The sequence below is a fragment of the Cyprinus carpio genome, chromosome A9 (assembly GCF_018340385.1).
Source record: "Cyprinus carpio isolate SPL01 chromosome A9, ASM1834038v1, whole genome shotgun sequence".
NCBI classification, from domain to species: Eukaryota; Metazoa; Chordata; class Actinopteri; order Cypriniformes; family Cyprinidae; genus Cyprinus; species Cyprinus carpio.
In genome coordinates, this window is record NC_056580.1 from 28,233,849 (window position 1) to 28,260,434 (window position 26,586).

The 26,586-nt window shown below is 32.2% G+C and overlaps 1 protein-coding gene across 2 annotated transcripts; it reads right to left on the reverse strand.

The window, feature by feature from the left end:
* Positions 1-135: 135 nt before the first annotated feature.
* zmp:0000000936 (interleukin-1 receptor type 1) lies at positions 136-25,234 on the reverse strand. 2 transcript variants are annotated; one of them, XM_042764368.1, is made up of 11 exons: positions 25,116-25,234; positions 19,015-19,101; positions 16,506-16,758; positions 12,666-12,846; positions 11,368-11,533; positions 9,577-9,639; positions 9,246-9,390; positions 6,443-6,588; positions 4,224-4,367; positions 3,890-4,054; positions 136-895 (listed from the first exon to the last, which is right to left on the reverse strand). In XM_042764368.1, the coding sequence occupies exons 2-11, from the start codon at positions 19,097-19,099 to the stop codon at positions 504-506; spliced, it is 1,740 nt and encodes a 579-aa protein (XP_042620302.1). In that variant the 5' UTR covers positions 19,100-19,101; positions 25,116-25,234; the 3' UTR covers positions 136-503. The 2 variants fall into 2 exon arrangements, with proteins under 2 accessions (XP_042620302.1, XP_042620301.1); XM_042764367.1 differs by lacking the exon at positions 25,116-25,234 and adding an exon at positions 23,761-23,968 and having other exon boundaries at positions 137-895.
* Positions 25,235-26,586: the final 1,352 nt, after the last annotated feature.

Consider the following 26,586-nt stretch of genomic DNA (forward strand, 5'->3'; position numbering starts at 1 on the left):
CACATGATCCTTCAGAAATCATTCTAATATGCAGATTTCTGATTATTATCAATGTTGAAAACAGTTGTGCTGACAAATATTCCTGTGTAAACCATGATATATATAATCTTTCAGGATTCTTTGATGAACAGAAAGTCTGAAAAGACACTTGAATTTGAAATAGAAATTTTTGTAGCATTATAAACGTCTTTACTGTCACTTTTCATCCAATGCATCCTTGCTGAATAATAATAATTAAAAAAAAGTATTAATTTTGGCCTCGCCTTGTCTAGTTTTTCTTCTCAGTAACCAAAAAAAAGAGGAAAGTCATAAAGAAAGTTACGACTCATCATTTGGTTAAACCAAAAATAAACTTCTGGAATAAAGGCTGCTAAAAAAACAAACAAACAAAAAAAAAAGTGTGCGTTTACTGGCAGAAAAGCCTGTAGATTGACTTCCAGACTGGTGACAGAATCACTATACACAGTACAACTTGACCCTGAGTGTTCACATTTAGTGTTAGTCTAGAAACTAAACCAGTTTGTCTCTTTAGCTTTGCCTCTGATGGGCATATGGTAGCGCACCTCCCTCCAGAAGCGCGCCGAGGGCTGGAGAGACGTCACGCGGTCCTCTGACTTCCCATCGCTGAACGCCCACCTCTTCCTTTTTTTCCAGGCCTGCAGAGCTCCTTGTTTGTCCTTGAGGAGGCGCACGGCGTGAGGCAGACGCAGCGGCTGGCGGATCGCCTCCAGCTCCAGCAGCACGATGCTCATGGAGTCCTCCACCAGCGCTTGGTACAGACCCGTCTGCTGCTCGGCCCATTCCTGCGCCTCCGGGCTGCAGAGCGACGCCGCCGTGTAGAGCAGCAGGAGTCTGCGACAGCGGCTCAGAGCATCCTGCACAACATCCACCACAGCTGGAAAACACCAGGAAAACAGCCAAGTAAAGCTCTGAAGAATGTTGTGATGGAAACTCAAGATATATGACTTTATGTGCCCCTGCACCACAAAACCAGTCTTAAGAGTCAATTTTTTACATCTGAAAGCTGAATAAATAATCTTTCCATTGATGTGTGGTTTGTTATGATCTGACAATATTTGGCCGAGATTCAACTATTTGAAAATCTGGAATCTGAGGGTGCAAAAAAAAAAAAATCAAAATATTGAGAAAATCACCTTTAAAGTTGTCCAAATGAATTCTTAGCAATGCATATTAATAATCAAAAATTAAGTTTTGATATATTTACGGTAGGAAATTTACTAAATATCTTCATGGAACATGATCTTTACTTAATATCCTAATGATTTTTGGCATAAAAGAAAAATCTATCATTTTGACCCATACAATGTATTTTTGTCTATTGCTACAAATATACCCCAGAGACTTAAGACTGGTTTTGTGCTCTTGGGTCACATATATATGACAGAATAATATGTTCAAATAGTACAAAACTACACAAGGTGAGAGGAAATATGACCCAGACTAGGACTGCATGATTATTATTTGATATAATACCAACACCATAATATTTTCCAAAAGTGCAGGCTGTGATTTAATTAAATCTATAAATAATTAAATTAACTCATTACTTAATCCTCCTAACCCTAATTGAATAAATACATAAAATAAATACTAAAATAAAAATAAATACTTTTGGTTTTGATGGTTTAACGTTTGAAAATGAAAAATATTAAGAGCTGAATATTAGTATTGCAATTTTACAGTTCTATTGTAAAACAAAAATATTACTTTTATTACTTATTTACTATTCACACAGTGAAATATTAAAATAGTAATATTCATTTAGTTTAAAACTATTTAATTACATTTTTTACAATTGTTTAAAATTTTTTTAAAAAGGTATTATTTCCTGTTTAATATTTTCTTAGAAATAATAATATTAACAACAATAAAAACAATAATAATAATAATAATAATAATAATAATAATAATAAGTGAATAATAATAATTTCTTTGTGTGAAAGTGTGTATGAAACAAATTATTATTACTATTTTATTGTCACAGTGATATATGAAATCACAAAATTTTGGCGCAAATTGTGCAGCACTAGAATTAAACACAACAAACCTGTTTGTTTGTTCTTTTTAAAATCACATTTTAAATCCCAATTAGATTTTTCTTTCTAAATCGTGCAGCTAAATTAAATACAGCTTATGTTTGGTTTCCGATCTTCATTTGATGTCTAATTTTAAATCAGAATAAAAGTTTGATTGTTAAACGTTTACAATTGAAGAAATTAAGATATATATTAGTATAGCCAAAAATATCAGCAGTGTAATTTTATAGCTTTACTGTAAGATAAAATGCACTTTTATACTACTTAAATACTTATTTAGGATAAAAATTAAAATAGTGATAATTTTTTATATTTTATATACACTCACCTAAAGGATTATTAGGAACACCATACTAATGCTGTGTTTGACCCCCTTTCGCCTTCAGAACTGCCTTAATTCTACGTGGCATAGATTCAACAAGGTGCTGAAAGCATTCTTTAGAAATGTTGGCCCATATTGATAGGATAGCATCTTGCAGTTGATGGAGATTTTTGGGATGCACATCCAGGGCACGAAGCTCCCCTTCCACCACTTCCCAAAGATGCTCTATTGGATTGAGATCTGGTGACTGTGGGGGGCATTTTAGTACAGTGAACTCATTGTCATGTTCAAGAAACCAATTTGAAATGATTCGAGCTTTGTGACATGGTGCATTATCCTGCTGGAAGTAGCCATCAGAGGATGGGTACATGGTGGTCATAAAGGGATGCACATGGTCAGAAACAATGCTCAGGTAGGCCGTGGCATTTAAACGATGCCCAAGGGGCCTAAAGTGTGCCAAGAAAACATCCCCCACACCATGACACCACCACCAGCAGCCTGCACAGTGGTAACAAGGCATGATGGATCCATGTTCTCATTCTGTTTACGCCAAATTCTGACTCTACCATCTGAATGTCTCAACAGAAATCGAGACTCATCAGACCAGGCAACATTTTTCCAGTCTTCAACTGTCCAATTTTGGTGAACCTGTGTGAATTGTAGCCTCTTTTTCCTATCTGTAGTGGAGATGAGTGGTACCCGGTGGGGTCTTCTGCTGTTGTAGCCCATCCGCCTCAAGGTTGTGCGTGTTGTGGCTTCACAAATGCTTTGCTGCATACCTCGGTTGAAACGAGTGGTTATTTCAGTCAAAGTTGCTCTTCTATCAGCTTGAATCAGTCGGCCCATTCTCCTCTAACCTCTAGCATCAACAAGGCATTTTCGCCCACAGGACTGCCGCATACTGGATGTTTTTCCCTTTTCACACCATTCTTTATAAACCCTAGAAATGGTTGTGTGTGAAAATCCCAGTAACTGAGCAGATTGTGAAATACTCAGACCGGCCCGTCTGGCACCAACAACCATGCCACGCTCAAAATTGCTTAAATTACCCTTCTTTCCCATTCTGACATTCAGTTTGGAGTTCAGGAGATTGTCTTGACCAGGACCACACCCTAAATGCATTGAAGCAACTGCCATGTGATTGGTTGATTAGATAATTGCATTTATGAGAAATTGAACAGGTGTTCCTAATAATCCTTTAGGTGAGTGTATATATATATATATATATATATTATATATATATATATATATATATATATATATATATATATATATATTTAATAAATATATATATATATATATTTTTTTTTTTTTTTTAATAATACGTTTTTTTTTTTTTTTTAATGACATTTTAAATCAAAAGTTTTATCAGGAAAAAAAAAAAATCCCAATTTGTTTTTTTTACCCAAATGGTGCAGCTACATCATTTGGTGTTCGATCATCATTTGATGTCTTGTATGAAATCAGCTGTTATATGACAGTGCTTTTTGTTTTGTTGCATATGCTTTACCTTCTCCAGGAAGGCCATCCCGGCCCAGAATGAACAGCTTATAACCGTACTGGCCCTCCAAGACCTGCGGCAAAGTACTCATCGCAAAAATCTCAGCCTTTTCGCTTGAGCCTTCGAGGACTCTGGGATAGGCGATGTATGCATCATACTGCTTACCATCACCGTCTACAAGAAGCAAACGTAGAGCACAGATTAATATGTATTTTTCAGCATGCTCTGCAGCGCTGTGAATGCATTGAAAGGTGTTGATTCTAGTTAATGTAACATGCGTACTTTCCCAGTAAGTGCATGACGCTGCTAAAGTGCAAAAGTGTATTTCCTGTTTATTGACTACCTGTGGTTTTGTAGAGGAATGGAAACACAGTCCTGACCCACAAGGCCAGCTCCACCTTGAATATGGTGCACAGAAGCACACCCATCACGAAAAGCAATGCCACCGAGCCCAGAAGAAGACAGAGAAGCAAGAAAAAGTTCCCATCTGGTGATGAAAGGACAGGACAAACAAAAACCACTGTTTATGTTATGCAAGTATAATACAAATGTGAAAGTAGATCATGTTTGCTTCTCGAAAAACGACTTCCCACTAGCTAAACTTCAAATGCACTTAAAGGCAATATAAACTCTCTGTAAACTTTAAAACATGCAAACACAGTATGCAGGTAATTAAATAAGACTAAAAACGATGCCAACATCTGATAAGTAAATGCATTCATTTGTTAATAAAGAAAAGTAAATATATATAAAATGGTTTAATAAAAATGACGAAAGGGGCTTTCAAGATGTTATTTTTTCAAAATGTAAATATTAAAATATTAAACATAAGATATAAAAATATTTACATTTAAACAAATATTTAAAGTTATATAAACAAATATATATTCTTATTATAAATATTAATTAACATACTATCAATATAACTTCAGCATTTAAATTAGGGATGTAAATAAAAAAAAAAATCAGAATTTTCTGAAATTATTCATTAACATTTGAAAATACAATTATTCTTTTTTTTATTGCATTTAAAATTGCATTTTTTTCAGGGAAATAAAATAAAACATAATCAGATTTTTTTTTTTTTCAAATCATGCATTTCTACAATAAATACAACGCACGTTTGGTGTTAGACCACCATTTGATGTCTAATTTGAAATATGCACATTTATTATTAAATTACACAATTTTCTGCAAATATTCATTATTCAAAATTGATGTAGATAAATCAGTGAATAAATATATTAACACTGATCATTGTGTAGACCAACATAAATTTATTTAATGTTCAATAAAAACAATCTTTAATTTAAAATAATTTACATTATTTAAATGATAGTTAACCAGTAAAACTCTCATAAGCTCTTGGTGATAAAATAAAATTACGTAAACCGTGCAGATTTGTTGTTGGTTTGTACTTTCTCTTTTTGTACATGCAGGAAAATCTCGGCAGCTCTGTCTACGTGAGAAACGCCCACTGCTCGCTTTACCAGCGGCCAAGTTTCCAACAACTAGTCACTGCAGCCTGCAAATATTTAAAATGCATATAGAAATGCATATAAACTCTAAAACCCGTTCCTCTGCAAACACAGAATGCAGGGAATTAAATAAGAAAAATCTGTCATGAAAACGATGCCAGCAACCGTTAAGTAAATACATTAATATTATAATAAATAAAAGTAAATAAATTCATTAATAAAATTATGGGGCATTCAAGATGTTATTCAATATTTAAATAAATTAGGGTTGTAAATTAATTAAAATAAAAAAGTTTTCTGTAATTATTCATTAATATTTGATTAAGATAAATATTACTATTGTAGTATTATTAGTATTTTACTTATTTTATGATTTCTGAAATACTTTTTTATTTTACATTGAAATATAAAAATAGTAATATCTCTTATTTTGTTTACTTTTTTTTTTTTTTTTTTTAGAAAAAACAAGAATAAAAAAATAATATTATTAATTTATAATGATATAAAATATTTAAATTGTGCAAATTGAGCTCTGCAAACAAAGCACAGCAAACCTGGATTTTATTTTAAATGGCATTTTAAAATGTCATCACAATTTTCATCCAATAAATAAATAAAAAAGTCCTTAAAAATTTATATTTCTGGAATTATTTAAAATTGATGCAATGAAATCAATCAATCAATATATTAACACAGTAAGTCCCCAAATGATTAAATCAACATACATGACGTTTAATAATTTAAAATGTTCACTAAAAACTAATATTAATTAAAAAATATTAACTAAATTATTTACATGATAGTTAACCTTTAAAATTTTAGACAACCCAATAAATTATTTGTAATAAAATAAAATAAAATAAAATAAAAAAATATATAACTAGTGGTCAAGTTTCCAACAACTAGTTATCTGTCAGTCGAAAATAAAAGTGAAAGTGCTGTACCACAACATTATATCTGATGTACAGTTATAAGTGGCAGGTTTTTGAACTAATAAAAATGCACATATTTATCAAATGAACTTGCTCATGGAGAAAGATTTTTGTGTTGACGTAATATTTATTTAGATGTTGTTGTGACGCACCCGCAGGGACGAGTGAGATCTGGCCGGTCGGTTCTCCTCGGCTGCTGGACGCTATACAGGTGAAGTTTAAATAGAAATCTTCCTCCCATACAGCAGACAGAAAGAGCGTTTGCACCAGAAGAAAACCATCCTCTGTTCTGCTTTCACTTGAAGAGGAAAGGACAAGGGTTACACTTTAACTGAAGGAAAAATATATTACTCACCAACATAATACACGGGAATATTCACCCACGTGTATTTTGTGGGAAAACCCCATACAGAAACCAAAAATATGTGGTTTCTGTCTGCCTGTGTAATACTTACAATAAAGCCATTATTTGTTTTACAGTTAGTCGTCTTTTATTTTTTAAATCTCTTTTCCTTATCTGTCGTGACTCATGAAACATGCATGCATGAAATAAATCTTATCACAGTAGTGATATATATATTGGTCAAAGAAGGGTGTAAGCATAAAAACAATGTGTAATACTGCTTTAAAACTGTGGTTGTTTTTCCCCCAAAATGTAAAAAGTTTTCTGTTTAATTTAATTGCAATTTTGTTTTTGTTTTTCTGAGCAAAAAATAAATATCATACATTTTTCCCACTAAAACATATTTCAGTGTAACAATCTCATCAGGCATATTTACAACAAAAATCAGTTTATGACATATTAAAAGACTAATTGCTTTCACCCCAAATACTAATTAGTTGTAATTTTACATTTTTTTTTTAAATTTGCCTCTATCCTCTATCCTTAAAACACAATACAATTTAATATGCTCCCTTATTATTTTATATATTTTAATATGTACACATCAGAATAAGCATGTTGTTTGAATTTTTTCATAAATATTGTGTTACACTGAATGACAATGTAACATTATTTAAACCCAATTTTGACATTTTATTCTTCCAAAACTTATTTGAAACCTTAAAAGCAGACACTTTACTTACATTTAATGTGCTTTCTATGGACATAAAATCACTTTTGTAAATTTCCTTTGATGCGGACATCTTAACATCTCATATATATATATATATATATATATATATATATATATATAATATATATATATATATATATATATATTATATATATATACTGTATATTATTTTTATTTAATTTTTACTGGGAAAAAAATAATTTAAAATGGTTTTATATTTAATATTACATAATTATTGATTATATTATCTAATCATGTATTTTCCAATAAATGAAATACTTCACAAATGAAAGGTTTTATCTTTTTTTAATTATTTTCTCTTTTAAGTTTAGTTCTCTTTATTGATGCAAATAAAAAAGATGATTCGTAATAAATGTGTAAGACTAGTTTTACTGTGAAAAGAAATCAATGAAAACGTTCTGTATATTAAATAATTGTGGTCTTGGCTATTTTTGTATTATTCAATTAATTAAATACTTTACTAATGAAAGATCTTATTTTTTCTTAGTAGGACATTTATTGATGCAAATCGATGGATTATTCATAATATTTATAATATACATAAGTCTAGTCTATATGGGTTCAAACAAAGTATAATTCATTCAAATTTTATATTGCAATAATAACATAATAATATAGTTGTTCCTTTCATGGAACTGTTTATATTAAATATATTAAATAATCATATTAACAGCTAATTTTGTATTATCCAATGAATAAAATACTTTGCAAATGAACAGCGCTTCAAACTTATTGAGTATTTTCTCTATTTAGTACGATTTTTATAATTGCAAATCTAAAGAACATTCATAATAAATGCATGACAAGTCTTGTCTAAATGGTTTAAAACACAGGATAATTAATGCTTATTTTATATCACAGTAATGATATATAATCACTATATACATTATTTTTTATTGGGGGAAAAATAAAATAAAATAAAATATTTTAGCTATTTAATAATCGTTTAATTATTTTTTGTATTATCCAATGAATGAAATACTTTAGAAATGTTATAAGTATTTTCTCTTTAGTTGTTAATTTACAAATGCAGATCAAGAGATTATTCATACAGTATTAAAATGTATAAGTCTACTCTGTATGGTTTCAATCAACAAATGATTATTAATTCAAATCTTATTTAACCGCAATGACATATCACAATATTTACTTTTATTTATACTTGAAAAACGAATTGATTAAAATGATTTAAATATGAAATAATCATGTGGTAACAGCTACTTTTGTATTATTCAGCGAATAAGGAATTTATAAATGTAAATCAAAATCTTATTCAAAATGAACGTGTGATGTCTAGCAGTAATGAAATATCACAATATAGTTATGTTTACTAGGAAAAATCAAAAATGAAAATGTTTTAAATATTAGATAATTATGTGGTAGTGGCTTCTTTTGTTTTATCCAATTAATTAAATACTTCACAAATAATCAGACCTTCTTATTATATCATTATTGTCTCTTTTTAGTAGAAACTTTATAGATGCAAATCAAATCATTACTGATAATAAATGTATTATAATTCTATAAGTTAACAAAGTTTAATCACAGTAATGATATATAATCACAATATATTTAGAAAAAAATGCATTAAAATGTTTTAAATCATAAATAATCATGTGGTAATGGCTACGTTTGTATTATCCAAAGAATTATACATCTAATTATATATTCTCTTTTTTGTAGCGACTTTATAAATGCAATTCAAAGGATTATTTGTAATAAATGCATGATATATCTTGTATATATGGTTTAAAAAGATAATTAATTTAAACGTAAAATCAAATTTAAATTTAATAAGACTGGGGACACCAAAACTGAGTGAGTTGAAACCTGAAACGCAGCTAAATTCAGTACGCACTTCGTGGGTATCTGATGAATGCGATGTGATGTGTTTGGGGATATACACTCCTCTTCAGACCCCCGCAGGACCTTCCAGAGCACATTAACCATGGGAAAGCCATTTCCCCGAACAATGACCACACAGTCCTTCTTGAAGGATGAACCTTGAATGAACAAACATACGCTGAGTCTTTAATACTCTCACCAACTCAGTCTGCTGCATTCAGTTGTAGGATGTGGTTAATAAATGAACTTCACGGGTACAGAACACACATATTGAGAGGCTAAAAAAAAAAACAGCGCTAAGTAAATAATAATACAGTAATAAATAAATGAAATATCCAGCTCACCCCTCTCCACTTTGATGATCTCATTAACTGGCTTGATAATTTGTGGCTTCTTTAAATATTCATCTGCAATAATTAAAAAAAAGCTTTAAAAAGGTGATAAGTAATTATAAATAGTCATATACCAGTAATTTAAAGCTCTGTTTTGCTGATAAAAGCATCACAATAATCCACAAGTAATCAACTCCAGTGCATCAGTTAACATCTGGAGACGACAAATCCAGCATTAAGACGTTTTTAACCTCAAATGGTTGCTACCAGCTAAAATATGAGTCCATAATCCATAATAAAGCTTCCTCCAGTGAAAGAGTGTTCTGGGGTCTCATTTATAAAACGCTCTGTAGATTTATAAAACCATGTGTACGGCAGAACCTGCGCAAAAATCCCTTTATAAATCCCAGTCAGAGGAAGATTGTGTGTAGGTGCATCTCCACCTCGTCTCCTCCCCGAAATCACCGTATATGGAGCTTACAACGCCTTGTTTTACTATGCATAACCTCATCTGCATATCATCTCCATGCATGTGACACCATGTTTAACACCGAGACATTAAGGAAATATGATATGGGGACTATAATGCCATTTGTGCCATACACATACATTTTTATTGCTAAAAATTATTCAGTATCCTTGTTATGTTTTATAATAAATACATGAAAATATCCATACAAACAAAATGGTTTAAAGTTGTTCTCAGATATATTTTAGAATAGAGTAGTACTCAAATAGTATTTCAATTGTTTTAAAGAATTCAGACCAAATTAAATGTATGCAGTTTTGCTGATGAACATCTTTTAGCTATTTTTAGTTGAAACAGATAGGCTCATATTTACTGCAGTGTAAATACAATTATCTGATTCGGCTCGTCACTGACTGATTTTAAAAAGGAAACGTGTAAATCTTACCGTTTTCTTCTAGTTATATTCTTCAAATATAGTGGTATTTTTCATTATGTTGTTGAGATGCATTCACACGTAAAATTATTTAGCCTATTGTTAATAAAATTATGTAAATGTGTTTAAATACTCCATGTAAATGTGTTTTTTTGTAAAATTATGTAATAATTTCAGTGTTTATCTCCATTAATGCGAGTGGAGTATTTAATGTAAATGTGTATATCGAAATGAAAACGGAGTTTAAAATCGCTGTTTACTTAATTACTTTTCTCACTCCAGGAGGAAGAGTTTGTACGCATGGTCTAGAATGTTTGCACGGTGCGTTAATATTTACGGCAAGTTTATTTTTTATAAATCACGATATGTGCGTGGAAAATTGCATACGCATGTTTCTATGCCCATTTTGTGCGTACGCAACGTTTATAAATGAGACCTCAGGTCTGAATCAGGAGAGAAATATGCACAGATCAAGCACCGTTTCAACAGCTCTAAATAAATATGTGTGTGGATTCTGATGTGAGAGACAACAGGAGATGCACTTTTTCACTGGAGGAAGAGTTATTATGGATTATGGACTCATATTTTAACTGGAAGCCACTGTTTAAAGTTAAAAACGTCTTAATGCAGGATTTGTTTAATCTTTTCTCTTCTCCAGATGTTAACTGATGGACTGGAGTGGTGTGGGTAACTTGTGATGTTTTTATCAGCTGTTTGGACTCTCATTCTGACGGCACCCATTCACTGCAGAGCATCCATTGCTGAGACACTGATGCAATGCTACATTTCTCCAAATCTGATGAAGAAACAAACTCATCCTAAACTCGGATGGCCTGAGGGATAGTGAGTTTTCAGCAAACTGTGATTATGTTCATCTTCCTATAGTGCAGTAAATGCTCACCTTTCACTTCACACTCGATAGTTTCGGCCATCTCACGGACGACTCCAGCTAAATGAAAGGTCATTTTGCAGGTGTAGAATCCGGCGTCATTGAAATTCACTTTGCGTATGTGGAGTATATCTTCATTTAGAGCAAACTTCTCATCTTCTTGAAGGAGCTCACAGTTCTGAGAGGAAAGCAGACACAGAGACAAAGAAATAGAGTTTACATTAACCATCAAATCTATGCGTCTAAATGAATGAATGAGCAAAGGCAGGTCCACAGATACAAAATAAAATGCATTCATGTCAGTGTCTCTGTATTGACATTACATTTATGCAAACCACAGATGCTTTTATTTGAAGAAACATTCTCTGTATTGAAGCCACCAGTTTTTATCAGTTTATGCATGTGAATTTTGCTGTTGCTACTACCATACTCTACTGTTTGAGCTTCAGGAAAACATAAAAAAAAAAAAAAAATAATAATAATAATAATAATAATAATTATTTTTTATTTTATTTTTTATTTTTTTTGTAATGCATATATAATATTCACTTTTTTTTGGTTATATTTGAAAAATAATAATGTTCAAGGTTGTTTTAACCTTGATTTTCTATGATTTTTAGCAAACTGTATTAAATCCTTGTAGGATAAATTTGACCTGAAACATTACGATCACACACAGAATTGAACATATTAACAAGGGCTAGTTTGTTTCTTAAACATTTGGCATTTTTATTTAAGAATCAAGGTTCCTCAAAAAGACTTACGTATTTGAATTGCATATAAAATTTCCATCCATTTTTACAACACTTTAACAAAAAAAAAAAAAAAATAATATGAATAATATCCAACAATAAAAAAAAAAAACAAACAAGATTACATTACCATAAATAAAAATATATACTATATATATATATAACTAACTAAATAAATAAATAAATAAATAATCATGCAATAATTATTACTGACCACATTAATTATTTGCTTTTATTTAAATAAATGCTATTTTCAAAATGCATTAATTCATATGGTTTAGGACCAGCATAAATCTGTGAGTTTTAATCCAAATGCATGGAAATTTTATATGCATATTCAAATACATTAATTTTACATTTAGGCCTAATGTGATTTCTAGACTCGGAGAAGTCATGGAAACTGATACAATTTAAAAAAGCTTCTAAAATGAATGTGAGTGTTGCTCAACAGAACAGATTAGGGCAATAATAGCAGGACTTTCATTTTTGGATGCACTGTCGCTTTAAATCATATAAAGAGATAAAAAACATAAAGAGCGAGAAACATGCATTTTCTACCTTGTACCACTGGATGGACGGACTGTCCACGCTCTTTAGATATTTCCTCAGAGGGCAGACGAGGAGATCGTTAACATTAGCATTGATCCCCTGGACTCCGTTCTGCGGTCTCACACAGTTTTCTGAAGTCATTTCGGTCACCACCAGTTCTGTCGCCTGTTTGTAGCACTCACTTTGAGTCCTGATGACAAAATAAACACAGACATGGTTATTGGGGATCAGAACAAGCAGCTGTCACACAAATGCTCGCTCTCCTGAACCAAAGACATGACAGGCAGCATGTTTTACTGATTGGCTAACAAAAGTCTGGACTGTTCTGGGCCGATTTCTCACAATGTGTATAATATATAATATTACCTGTCAGGTACTAGAGACATTTTTATGCGTGCTATTTTAAAAAGTAAAGAAATCACTGTCTGCAATGCCTTTAAAAAACTGTTTTATTCTAGTATTCTGCATGTCATATTTTACACAGCAGTGGCATGAAAAGAATAAGATATAACGGAGACAAGAGATGGATCTCACACACACACACACACACACACACACACACACACAGGAAATATGGGACGCAAGACTAATGCTGCCCTCTGCTGACAGCTCCATGCATTTTTCTATATCAGTATTTCTCAACCTTGTTTTTATTTTTATTTTATTGCCATGTGTTCCTTACAGCCTTTCTTATACTGGATTTCTTGAAAACAAAAAAAAAAAAAAAAACAACACAAAACAAAAAAAATACAAACAAAATAAAATAATAAAATAAAATAAAATAAATGATCTATAAAAACAAAATAAACATTATAAATAAATTAAAATTCAATAAATATTTTTTAACAGTCCTAATATTTAAGTTTCTGATTCATAGGTTTAGCAAAACACAAACGATAACAATACTAATAAATAAATAAAAACAACAAACAAACAGCTAGTTTGCTTCATGGGTTGATTCATATAAAATAAAAGAATAATAATAAAAAATAAAAAAAGGAAATAAAAAAAATTTAACTGTCATAACATTTTAAGTTTCTAATTTAGCAAAACACAAACAACAATTCTTATAAAAAATAAATAACTTAATTATATTAATTATTTAAAAATAAATAACAGCAACAACAAATAGGTAGGTAGTTTAATAAAATAATAATAATAAGAAGAAGAAGTCAAGTCAAGTCTTTATTTTGGCAGAACGACCCACATCGCCTGGAATTCATTTTGGTGAATTAGCTCACACAAGACAGTACAACATAACATATTATACAATAAAAACATGAAATCTAAACAGAAAAACAAATACTTAAATTACTGCGAATAATTAGTAATAAAACTAATCAGACAAAGTGCTAGTGCATTTAGTAACCCTAAGAAGAAGAAGGGCATAGCTGTGTCTGTAAAAGGAAAGTAGATTGTTGTTGTGAGTTAAGAGCCCTCACAGCCTGCGGGTAAGTGCTATTAGAAAAACGGGTGGTTCTGGATCTTATGCTTCCTAACCTTCTGCCTGATGGCAGAGGGATGAAAAAAGAATTAGCAGGGTGTGATGAATCCTTGAGTATTTTCAGACCAGTTTTGAGTAAACGGATATTATAGATGTCACAGATCCTAGGGAGATCCAACCCAATTATTCTTGACGCAGTGCTAACTACCCTATTCAATGCAGACTTATCCTCCACTGAGCAGCTACCCCACCATACAGTGATGGAGAAAGTGAGAATACTCTCTATCACAGCCCTGTAAAAGTGGAGCATTCCAGCCTTGGACACTCTAAATTTTCTAAGTTGTCTCAAAAAGAAAAGTCGCTGCTGAGCTTTTTTTAAACAATCTGGAGGAGGAGGAGGAGGAAGAAGAAGAAGAAGATAAAATAAAATGCATAAAACAATAATAAATAAACTAACAATTTTAGCAGTTGTTATATTTCTTAAGTTTAAATAATGTGTTTTAAGGTAATCACCCTTTTTTTTTTTTTTAGCTGAAGCTGACCTAAATTATGACCTAAATTAATTTTTTTTACTGCCTCTTGATATTTTAAGCATTGTCAAGTAATATTTCTCTATAATAAATTTCCTGTATCTTTACTTGTTCTCTTTAAAAAAAAAAAAATGCAATTTTTCCTAATTATATTATTTCAAGTAACAAATAAGAAGCTCCCAGCAGCACATTCTACTTTACACAGAAGAACAGCTAAGCTCCTTTTTTCTTTCTTTTTTTGCATCTGCATATTCAGCCTGTTTTCTTAACCTTTCTTTGCTTACAGCTTCTGTCAGTGACAGTAAGTGTGTGTTTCGCCGCAGCAGGTTGTTTAAAGGTCAGGATCAACACCTGTTCAACACTACACTGGTTTGCTCATCTCACCATCCTGGAAACACCACGTATTAATCCTGATCTTTCCATCCATTTATTTCTTCAGTCAACAGAGCGCTGCAGCTTCAGTGAATCTCATCAAAACATATCAAGGTCGCAGTGGAAAAAATCTCAGCATGTTAAAAATAGGATAAAAAAAAAAAACAGGCATTTTCTGTTGCACGCGAGGCCTGTAACCCAGACTGACAGACTGACCACATCCTCTGCTCGAGACGCGTTTCTAAAAGACATTTCACTTCCAAAATGACTGCATGTGAAGCAAGCTCCTCCTGAAATCCCCCACCCCACAAAACATCCCCAAACTCCTTAATCCATTTGATCATATTAACTCTTATTCATATTGTGATTCATATTGCACAGTGCAGTAAAATTGAATATATGGGGGCGAAAATGTTCCTAATTTTTCTATTACGATACATTTAGGCAATATCACTCAAATATCAGCGCAACTGAAAATGTGATATTGATTTTACACAACAGTTCAATAAACAACAAACTAATATTGAGAAATGTAATACCTGTGAAATGTCTGGATTAAGATTTTTTTTTTTTTTTTTTTTAAGAAGTCTCTTCAGCTCACCAAAGCTGAAATTACGTGATTAAAATACAGTAGAAACCGTAAAAAAGAATTTAAAATAACTGTTTAAATACATTTATAATAAATAGAGTTATAAATAAATAAAGCAAGCAAGCGTTGGTGACATAACAGGCCTAATCCAGGGAAAGGTACCAGCACAAAAACACACTCAGCAAAACATTGTCTAATTATCATAATCAGGGCCTGAAGGTCATTTTGGAAAATAGGGGGAACTACCCCCTTTAGGTGGCACTTATGGGGGATTTTTTTTTTTTGAGGAGGGTATTTTTTTGACATATTTTTAAACTACAATCATGCAAACTAAACGTTTCGTCACTCAGTGTATTTGTGTTTTATAGTTCATAATGTTGTTGATTCATTTTTATATTGTGAGGAAGATACTTTGATTTCAAATGCTGAAATTAATTTATTTGAACTAAAAAAGACGAGTAAACAAAATACGAATAAAATTAACTGTGCTTTAAGTTTTTCAGGTATAACAGTAATATACAGGTACAGAAATACCACAGAAACTGAATAATCTATTTAACTAATAACACAATGAATAAACATTAATGACAGACAGCAGCAGGTTTATTTAGGTTACTGTCTCTTTAAGACCTCATGCACGGATCTAACTTTTCTAAAGCATAAGTTTTGTTTCATAACTGTTTTCATTCACTTAATAGCCTATAATATACAGAGAATGTTTAATATAAATCAAAGCCCCGAATTCAAGCCCTGATAATCAACAATATCCCAAAAAATATTGAGACATAATTTTTTTTGCACACACTATTAATTCCTAAGAGTAAAACACTTTGAGTGCCTGAATGAAGTGGCCATTTTTATTGATAAACATATAGAATTACTTTGAAAATCAAGAGGAAAGAGTCTGTCCATACCTGACTACACATGTGTACTTTCCCTGCTGCTGCATGCTGACGTTGTAGAACCACACCTGTGTTTTCTTGAGCATGATGCTCTGCTCCAGCTCTGTGATCTCAGAGCCCGTTCTCTCATCGTACCATGTGATGTTGTATGCCGTTTCTGCAGTATTAAAGAGATAATGCATCTCCAGTGGACACTCCAGTATCGCCGCTTCACCCGGGATCGAGTACGCCCGGTCAAACTCCTGTCCGTAATCCTTGCAGGATTCTGTTTAGAGACATGCATGATGAAGACAGTTAATAACCAACACAAAACAATGCTGGAGAATTTAAAGGCTTAATAGGAGAGCATGGGAACAAAATTAATTTGGAAACAATAAAATAAAAAAAAAGGTATGCTACATTTTTTTCCATGCATTTCATGCATTTCCTGCAATTAAATTAAACATTAACTAAAAAAAAAAAAAAAAAAAAAAAAAAAAAAACTCATTTCAACGATTTCTCGTTTTCATTTAGTTGGCTTATTTCATAAGTTTTAAAATAACTAAAAATACATCAACTAAAACTTTATTAAAACTATATGGACATTTAATAAAATGACAAAGACACACAATACAATTAATAAAAATTAAGAGCCATGTGGAGCACTTTTCATGATGGATGGATGCACTTTATTGGACTTTAAAATCTCAACACCCATTCACTGCCATTATAAAGCTTGGAAGAGCCAGGACATTAATATTACTCTGATTGCATTCATCTGAAAGAAGAAAGTCCGATACACAGAGGATGGCTTGAGGGCGAGTAAATCATGGAGTAATTTCTATTTTTTGGGTGAACTATCTCTTTAAAAAAATGCAAATGAAAAAAACAAACGAACAAAAACAAATATAATTTATTCAAAATATTAACAAAAACTATAAGCACTACTAAATAAATAAATAAATGCCTAAAAAAAAAAAAAAAATATTTTTTTTTCCACAACACGGTTCATACATTATTTTAGTAGATTTCATAATATTTGTTCATGTTCCTGCGGCTCAGTGGTAGAGCATTGCGTTAGCAGTGCAAAAGGTCGTGGGTTCAGTTCCCAGGGAACACACATACTGGTAAAAAAATAAAAATAATAAAAAAAAATTGTATAACCTGAATTCACTGCAAGTCACTTTGGATAAGTACCGATTGCGTAACCACCACAGACCAATAGAAACTCAGAGGTGTTTAGGAGCTGAAACAAACTCCCCCAGAAAGTTCGCTTTGGCCAGCTGTTTCGAACTCAAAACAAACTTTGTTTTGGCCTGATTTTGTTCAAAATGACGTCATATCAGTTCATTCTTCGATTTCGCTTGAAGTATATCGGGGCCTTAAGTGTAAATTTCAAGAAAAGGCTTAATTTATATATATTGTTACGTCCTGTGACGTAGTCTTGTGTTTGTACTGTGCTGGTGAATGTTCTCTCTCTCTTTTTTATCTCTCTTTCTTTCATGCAGCCCTCCAAATCGTCCGCAGCTGAGGCTAATTAGGAGGAGCGTGGCTTTTCTGTTGGCAGCCTGTATAAATCAGCAAAGAGACTGTGATCGACAGGAATCCCTCTCCAGCTATCCCAGACATTGTTGTGTGAACTGCTGTTGAAAAGAGAACTTATATTCTGTTGTGAAACCTGTTGTCTGAGTACAACAACCATTTAGACTGTGTGAGTTTAAATTTTTAAACCGTGTAGGGAGACGGGCGCCAATTGATTTGGATTATCCATCCCCAAACTTTTCTCCTGTTTATTTCTTGCTAGTCAGGGAGAGAGGTAAGACAACTGTCTTTTCTTTTCTTTTCTTTTGTTAGGTAATTTATCTGGGTTAAACTTTAGGAAGCCCTTGTTTTGTTTTTTATATTTTGGCCTGGCCCTCTCCTGACGATCTGGTTATTATTTAAACTTGTTTGTTTATTTGTTGATCTTTTGTTTGCCTTATAAATATATTGGTTAAACCTTTAATAAAGAAAAACTTAGAAAGCATACTTTTTCAGTTTCCTTTTGTTACAAGGTGTAAATCAAAGGGTGTTGTGTAGCCTTATGGATATGAAAGGTGAGAAGGATTTAGAGCTGGGATAGATGGAAAGGAGTTTTCTCACATTTATTTATTTTTGTTACATCATTTGTTACTCCCCCTTCAAACCCCCTAGACCAAAGAAAGGGGAACGTAACCATATATAATATATATAATATATATATATATATATATATATATATATATATATATATATTGCACTTTGTATGTATTGTATCATAATAACCATTTACACACACGTACTGTGCACTTTGTATGTATTGTATCATAATAACCATTTTCAGAGCTTTGCAGCCACGCCTTGAGTTTAAATGCTGCTCTGTACACAGAGTTTTATGAGGTACATTAAATCAAACATCCTCATCATGCTATAATTGAGTTTTATTTCATTCACAGGCATCAGTATATGACTCTCTTCATCCAGGTAGTAAAGTTAATAAAGGAAACAGATGCAACTTCCTTACCCGGACCTAACGTTTCCTTCGAGATCACGGCACATTCAGTTGCCCGAAGTACAGCGACCAGGAAAATGAGGGACGACCGACCCATATCTGTAGAGAAAGAAATGACAAAATGACTGAATCTGGATAGAAATGCAGAATGCAGAACTGTAATTCCATACTTGAATTTAAGAAATTAGAATTATAATAGAATGTCTAATAGATCACAAGAAAAAAAAGCTGAGGATAACTAAAAAATTATATATATATATGTGTGTGTGTGTGTGTGTGTGTGTTTGTTGTTTTTTTTCTCCAAACAGCCGCAATCACAACTTTAAATTTCCCTGATATTTGCAGATTTTCCATGACCCTAATATTAGAAAACCCCATAAATAATATTCAGGCACTCTTGAATGTTCCCTTCAGCATTTATGATGTTGTTATTCATGTTTGATGAACTTTGAACCTTATGTTTACTGAACATGTTTGAGACACAAACTCAAAGGTCATCCCAGGATCAGGGTGAAAAAGAACACCATTTGTAAAATATATTTTTTTTACTATTTTCTACACACAAACACATGCATATATATATATACTATACACAATATATATATATATATATATATATATATAATATATATATATATATATTCTATATATATATATATATATATATATATATACATACATACATACATACATACATACATACACACACACACACACAATATATTGTCTATAAAATATGGCAAAATGATGGCAAATAAGACACTAAATCAATTAAAAACACAAACACAGAAATGGCAAGCAACACATTAAAGTTGAAAAAAGAAAAATTTCTTGCAAAATGTACATTTTTCACAGTGTATACACTTCTTACATGTCAGTATTTTTTAGAAAATGACAATAATTACAAAACACAAAAAAATTCAAAAAAATTACAATATTCAAAAATTCAAAAATATAAAACACCTGAAAACAAAATAAAGTCTTAAGTGTCAATTTTTCGAAATTGAGATTTATAAATCATCTGAAAGCTGAATAAATAATTTTCCATTGATGTATGGTTTATTAGGATCAGACAATATTTGTTCGAGATACAACTATTTGAAAATCTGGAATCTGAGGGTGAAAAAAAAATCAAAATATTGAAGAAAATCACCTTTAAAGTTGTCCAAATGAAGTTCTTAGCAATGCATATTACAAAATAAAAATTAAGTTTTGATATATTCACAGTAGGAAATGTACAAAATATCTTCATGGAACATGATCTTTACTTAATATCCTAATGATTTTTGGCATAAAAGAAAAAAACAATAATTTTGACCCATACAATGTTTTTTTTTTTTTGCTATTGCTACAAATATACCCCAGAGACTTAAGACTGCTTTTGTGCTCAAGGGTCACATATAATCTGATGACCAAAAGCTTATACAAATACTTGTGAATTTCTACTCTCACTTCCCTCCTCTCCAAGAAACCCAGATAGATGGGAAATGCTGACTAGAGCTGAAGCTATGTAGCTTTCGACCGACTAAAACAGAGTCATTCTTGCACAACAGTTTTCGTTCTTTAAAAGAGTACACTACACGGATGCACTTCAGAGGAACTTAACATGCTTGCTCCGCGTTAAAAATGGGCATTTGAGGAATAAATGTAAACATGCACATTGAAGAAAAAGGAACATTCTGTTGTCAAACAGGATCTAGGAGTACATGGCCTACATTAACGCTGAAAACCCTCATCCAGATGTTCAGTGGACTGCAAAATATTTACTTCACAGTTAGTAAATTGTTTTTAACAGGTGATGATGTCAGTTGAGTCCACTTGTACTTACATGCCTACTGCAGCCACATTTAAAGAAAAAAAAATAGGCACATTTAAAAAAACGAGCAAGCTATGCAAATAAATTTTAAAGGGATATTATCATTTTAATAGTGGTTTTCCAGTGGATGACGAAGGACGTAACGTAAGCTCCAGTAAGAATACGCAAGTCTCGCAAGAAGCGTGTTTTGATTACAGCAAAGGAAAACCAGTCTCCTCTTGGCTTGTAATGAAATCCTGACATTACAAATTCTCATTTTTGTACTTCTAATTTGTGACCGGTGTTTTGTTTAGATCTCTTCTCTGTGTTTCCACGTTCATCACCGCATTTGCCTACGTTTTACATCATCCGCTGAAACACCACCGTCTTGTGGACACGAGTACAACAGTTAGCGGAAACTAGGGATTATGGTTTATAAAGTTTTAAATATGGATATTTTTCTTACACAAGCGCACTGATTCCACTCAGAAGGCCTTTATTAACCCTCCGGAGTACTTCTTTATGATGGATGGATGCAGTTTATTGGACTTCAAAATCTCAACACCCATTCACTGCCATTATAAAGCTTGTAAGAGCCAGGACATTTTTTTAATATAACTCCGATTGTATTCGTCTGACAGAATAAAGTCATACACCTAGGATGGCTAGAGGGTGAGTAAATCATGGGGTTATTTTCATTTTTGGGTGAACTATCCCTTTAAGCTCGATTTTCCATTTTAGTTTGGAGAAATGTAGCATCAAATCACTTTCCAATGGATGCTCTGCAGTGAATGGGTGCCGTCAGAATGAGAGTACAAACAGCTGATAAAAACATCACAATAATCCACACCACTCCAGTCCATCAGTTAATGTCTTATGAAAACAAAAGCTGCGTGTTTGTAAGAAACAAATCCAGTATTATGTTTTTAACTTCAAGTTGTTGATTCCAGCTAAAATACGAGTCCTCTATACGAGTCCAAAACAGCTCTAAACAAACATGTGGGTGGATGTTGATGTAAGAGACAACAGGAGATGGACTTTTCCACTGGAGGAAGCATTAGCATTGATTATAGACTCGTATTTTAGCTGGAAGCAATGGTTTGAAGTTAAAAACGTCTTAATGCTGGATTTGTTTCAGCTTTTGTCTTCTCCAGATGTTAACTGATGGACTGGAGTGGAGTAGATTATTGTGATGTTTTTATCAGCTGTTTGGACTCTCATTCTGACGGCACCCATTCACACACCAAATTTCTCCAAATCTGTTCCCATGAAGAAACAAACTCATCTTCATCTTGGATGGCCTAAATGTGGGTCAATTTGCAACAAATTTTCATTTTTGACTTGACTATTCCTTTAATAATACCAGGTCTAAAAACACACTATTAAAGGCGAGTTGCATTATTTTGGGCTGATTCATAGACATTTGCAATCCGGTTTGACGATTTCTGCTAAGAGATGGAAAAACAAACAAAAAGAAAATTGGCGACCAGAATGAACCTGTTTGTCAAGTACAGCAAAAGTCCAGGTGGCAGTGGTTTAAAAAAAAAAAAATGACAATCACCAACGACAATGAACGACACTCATTACTGACCTGGGAAAATTCATTCTAACATGCCACATCATTATAATAGTTCAACAACTTCCTGACGGGGGGAAGGACAAGTTAACAAGCAATTTACAAAATATCCATCTAAGAGAACAGACAGAGAGAAAATCATTCAAGGGTTGAGTTCCCACAACCACAGATTTCACTACAGCCACATCAAGTTTCATAACAGCAGTGAGTCTGTTGATTGCCTAAACCGTCTGATTCAGTCCAAACATGTATGAGTGAGGACATGTTGTACTATTCAAATGCATCTCAAATCACTCCAACCTTAAATTACATAAGCACCATTCTACAAAACACGTGCCTTTTCCAGCTTGTTACGGTGTTTTCAAAATATAATTGTAAGATTTTAAACATTCTAAACATAAATGATGTGTGGAATCTAAATCAGTGCATTTTAATATATGTGTAGGAGACACTTACGCCTTCAGAAACTACAGTGTGCTTCTTTGAGCTAGAATTTAACGCCGATATTTCTACAAATACCCACTTTCCTATGATTCATTTACTATACAAAATCATGGCTTTAAGATCACAACATATTAACAAACACACTTGCAATATGTGCAATTGCAAGTGAATGCAATAGATTTAAACAAATTAAAAAATGAATGCATGAATCACTGCTGACTTCAGCTTTATTGACGCGTTCTGAGTCAACATAATAACTGGAGTGCAAGCTAATAAAACAATATCAAAGCCACAAATCAACCACTTCCTATTGGCCCCATTGTCCGTTCACAGCATCTGGACATACTTAAGTGAATTTTTGTTTCTCATGATATTAAAGGCCTTTTTTTAATCTAAAGGCTTTTGCTTAAATGCTTGAAACCCACTTGGTAAATTAATGCAATAATGTAAATTTGTCTATGTTTGATTTTTTTTTCATGCAACTAAAATTTACATTAAAACAGTTTAAAAGCATCATTACTTGTGCAGCACATGTATGTTCCTCCTTCACTAGTGTTTTAAAGCAATACCAGGATGCACCTCATGAAGTTGGCTGATAAATGTGCTGAAATCTAGACAAAGACACTTAAATATAAAAGAATGTGTGTAATATTTCAAAAGCTTTCCCGGCATTCTAAAATGTGGGAAAAAGTCATAATAAGGAATGACTAAGTGTGATGTAAAAAAAAAAAAATAGACAGTAATCTCCTGAACAAACATGAACATTCATTCATCAAGTTAAATGCCAGGTAAGGATTTTACCACACCGCATGTTTACAGAGGAAATCTGGGAAATCTTCTCAAAAAGTCAAGTCATGGATATAAATGAATCACACTGTATAATGGCACAGATGGCGCCGGCCCCCACAAACCGGGATCTAGTGAGAAAACTATCTAGTCTTACCTACAGTCGTTCCCAAAGCATCATGATTCCCTTCAGTAAGAACTCGCTTTATACTGGAGTCAAGCACACGTTTAACGTGTCTTCATCGGACCCTAAAGAGCACATATATGGCCGCCCTGTCGTGCCACTTCTCCATAGTCACAGGAATGTTTGAGAAAGCGCATTTTGCAATATCCTCTCAGCGTTTGGGAAGCTTCCTCTCCAACGAAAGAGAGTTGCGCAATGAACGAGAGAGAGAGAGAGAGAGAGAGAGAGAGAGGCGGAGAAAAGTTCTCTGAGCTTTAAACATTTTGTCACTTGTGACTTAAACTGCTTCTTTTTAACAACATTTCAAGGTTTGAAGGACAAGAAGTAACTTAAATCTGTTCACACGTGACCTAATCCGTCCTCGTCCAAAAGGTGATTCCAAAAGCCTCACTGAAAATGAGGTGTGTGCGTGTGTTACAACTTCAATCCTGCAGGGGGCGCACTTTCAATGCTTGTGCTAGAACTAGAGTTAGACTTAGAGTTGTACTGCAGATTTGTTGCATTGTATGTATTACATGTTTGCTAAAGGCAAACACTGTACAAACTAAAAAAACAAACAAACAAAAAAACACAACAATAGTGTAAATAAACAAGTAATATCCACCGTAATTTTTACTGTAAGCATGGGGGTCATAATTTTATTTTCATTTATTATAGTAACCATGAACTGGTTTGTGGTGCAAATGTTTTTGTGTGTGTGTGTGTGTGTAGGCTACTAACAAAAAAAAAAAAAAAAAAAAAAAAATTAGGCCAAAATGTATTTTAAACATATGCTAAATATACGTTGTAAATGTATTTTTGCAATTGAAAAATAAAAAAATATTTTTACTTTCAACCTTCCAGCTTACTTTCGAGTTACAAAATAAGGTGGATGAACTAATTAAGATGTGCAAAATAAAAAAGCTAATTTAAAAAGTAGCAATGAACAAAAAGCAGTTTAAACTTCTGAAGCATAAGTTTGCTGTGTTAGAAAAAAAACTATTTTTTAAGAAATCAAAATACTGGAAAAATAGAAAAACATTAGATTCAGGAGTTTTACACAATTATTTAAATAAATTCTAATATTATAACTAGCAAGTGTCTAATAAGTGAGATTTGGTTTGGTATCTCTGCACTTCATGGCTGCAACTTCCAGACTCTTTTATGATAGAATTATTAAAATATTAGAAGAAGAAAATCTGAACAAACACTGTCGGGCTCCAGCATATTATCCCGGATTATCGCATGCAATATCCTTTATGGAGTTAAGCTATGCACATTCAGATATACTGACTGTATGAGGATTTAGTTATTATTGTTTAATATAAGAATTGGTGTTCTTCACTAACCTTATAAAATAGCGCAGACATTCACTTCTGCTGGTGTTCTTCAGTTCTAACTCCTCCGCAGATGTTTATTTCTCTTGGCTCTTGCTTTACCAAGTGTCACATATTTCTTCGGTCTGTCAGAATGACTTTTCATGTTCATGATCTGCAGCTGGGGATTCATCATCAGATCATGATGCTTGCAAAGGCCTGGGAAAGGAACCTCCCATTTCCTGTTGTTATATAATATATTAATAAAAAATCATTTTTCCTTCATCGTTTATTTCTCTTTCTTCTTCTTATGCTGGGCCAAGGACTTTTCCTCCAGTTTGTGGAGCTCAGAGTTGGCCTCCACTTCAGTTTGGACGGGAGGAGCGAGAACTGGAAGCAGAGACGGCGTCCGTTCCTCTCAGTTCTGCTCCAGCGAGCCGCGCGCCTTCCCATGATTCCTCACTCTGTGTCGGCTCCATGCCTGCCTTTGAGGGAATATGTAGCCTGTAACATATTCCACATATTTCTGAGTGTGTATTTTTGTCTCAAATGTTTATGCAATAAGTCATATTAAGCAATAAGCGATAAGATAAATCAGTGATATCACCCTTATTTATAGCCCATCTGCGGTTTACAGTATGCATGAAGACATTACCTTACATTTGTTCAGATCAGGAAAAGTATAAGACAAAAAATGCACAAAGTGAAATTAAATGGAATCAAAGGTAAATAAATGAGTGTTGTGATCCTTTTCTATAACCAATGTATGTATGTATGTATGTATACAGTATACACTCACACACACACACACACATATACAGTATATATATATATATATATATAATATATATATATATATATATATATATATATATATATATATATATATATATATAATATATATATATATAAACGTGAAATAATATTAAATACAATTTTAAAAAAATTATAACCACAATAATATAAAAATTATATATATATTTTTTTACATTTCAGCTAGCTGTCAAGGCAAATTTTCTCATTATAAACTAGAACTAAAATTGGAATAAAATTAATATATATATATATATATATATATATTTACTTGAAATAAATAAAATATAAAAACCTTTTAAAATATTTAAAAATACATATATAACCATAAACATATCTAAAAACGTTTGTTGTTGTTTTTTATTACAGCTAGCTGTCAAGGTAAAATGTCTAATTTTCATTTTGTTTAACATGATGTACTAAAAAAACTAGAACTAAAACTGAAATAAAAAAAGAATAAAAATAGTCATATTTGAAACAACTAATAAAAATAACAAACACAACAAAATAACTAAAATATAACTAATATAACAAACACAAGCTAAGCCTTTAACTTAAATTAAAATCAAAACATTTAAAATATTAACAATGTCAGTGTTAAAATAACCCTGATGCTGAGACATTCTCATATTCATCTTCACTTTCACTCAGATTATTATGCTGACACTAATAATTACATTTAGTTTATAAA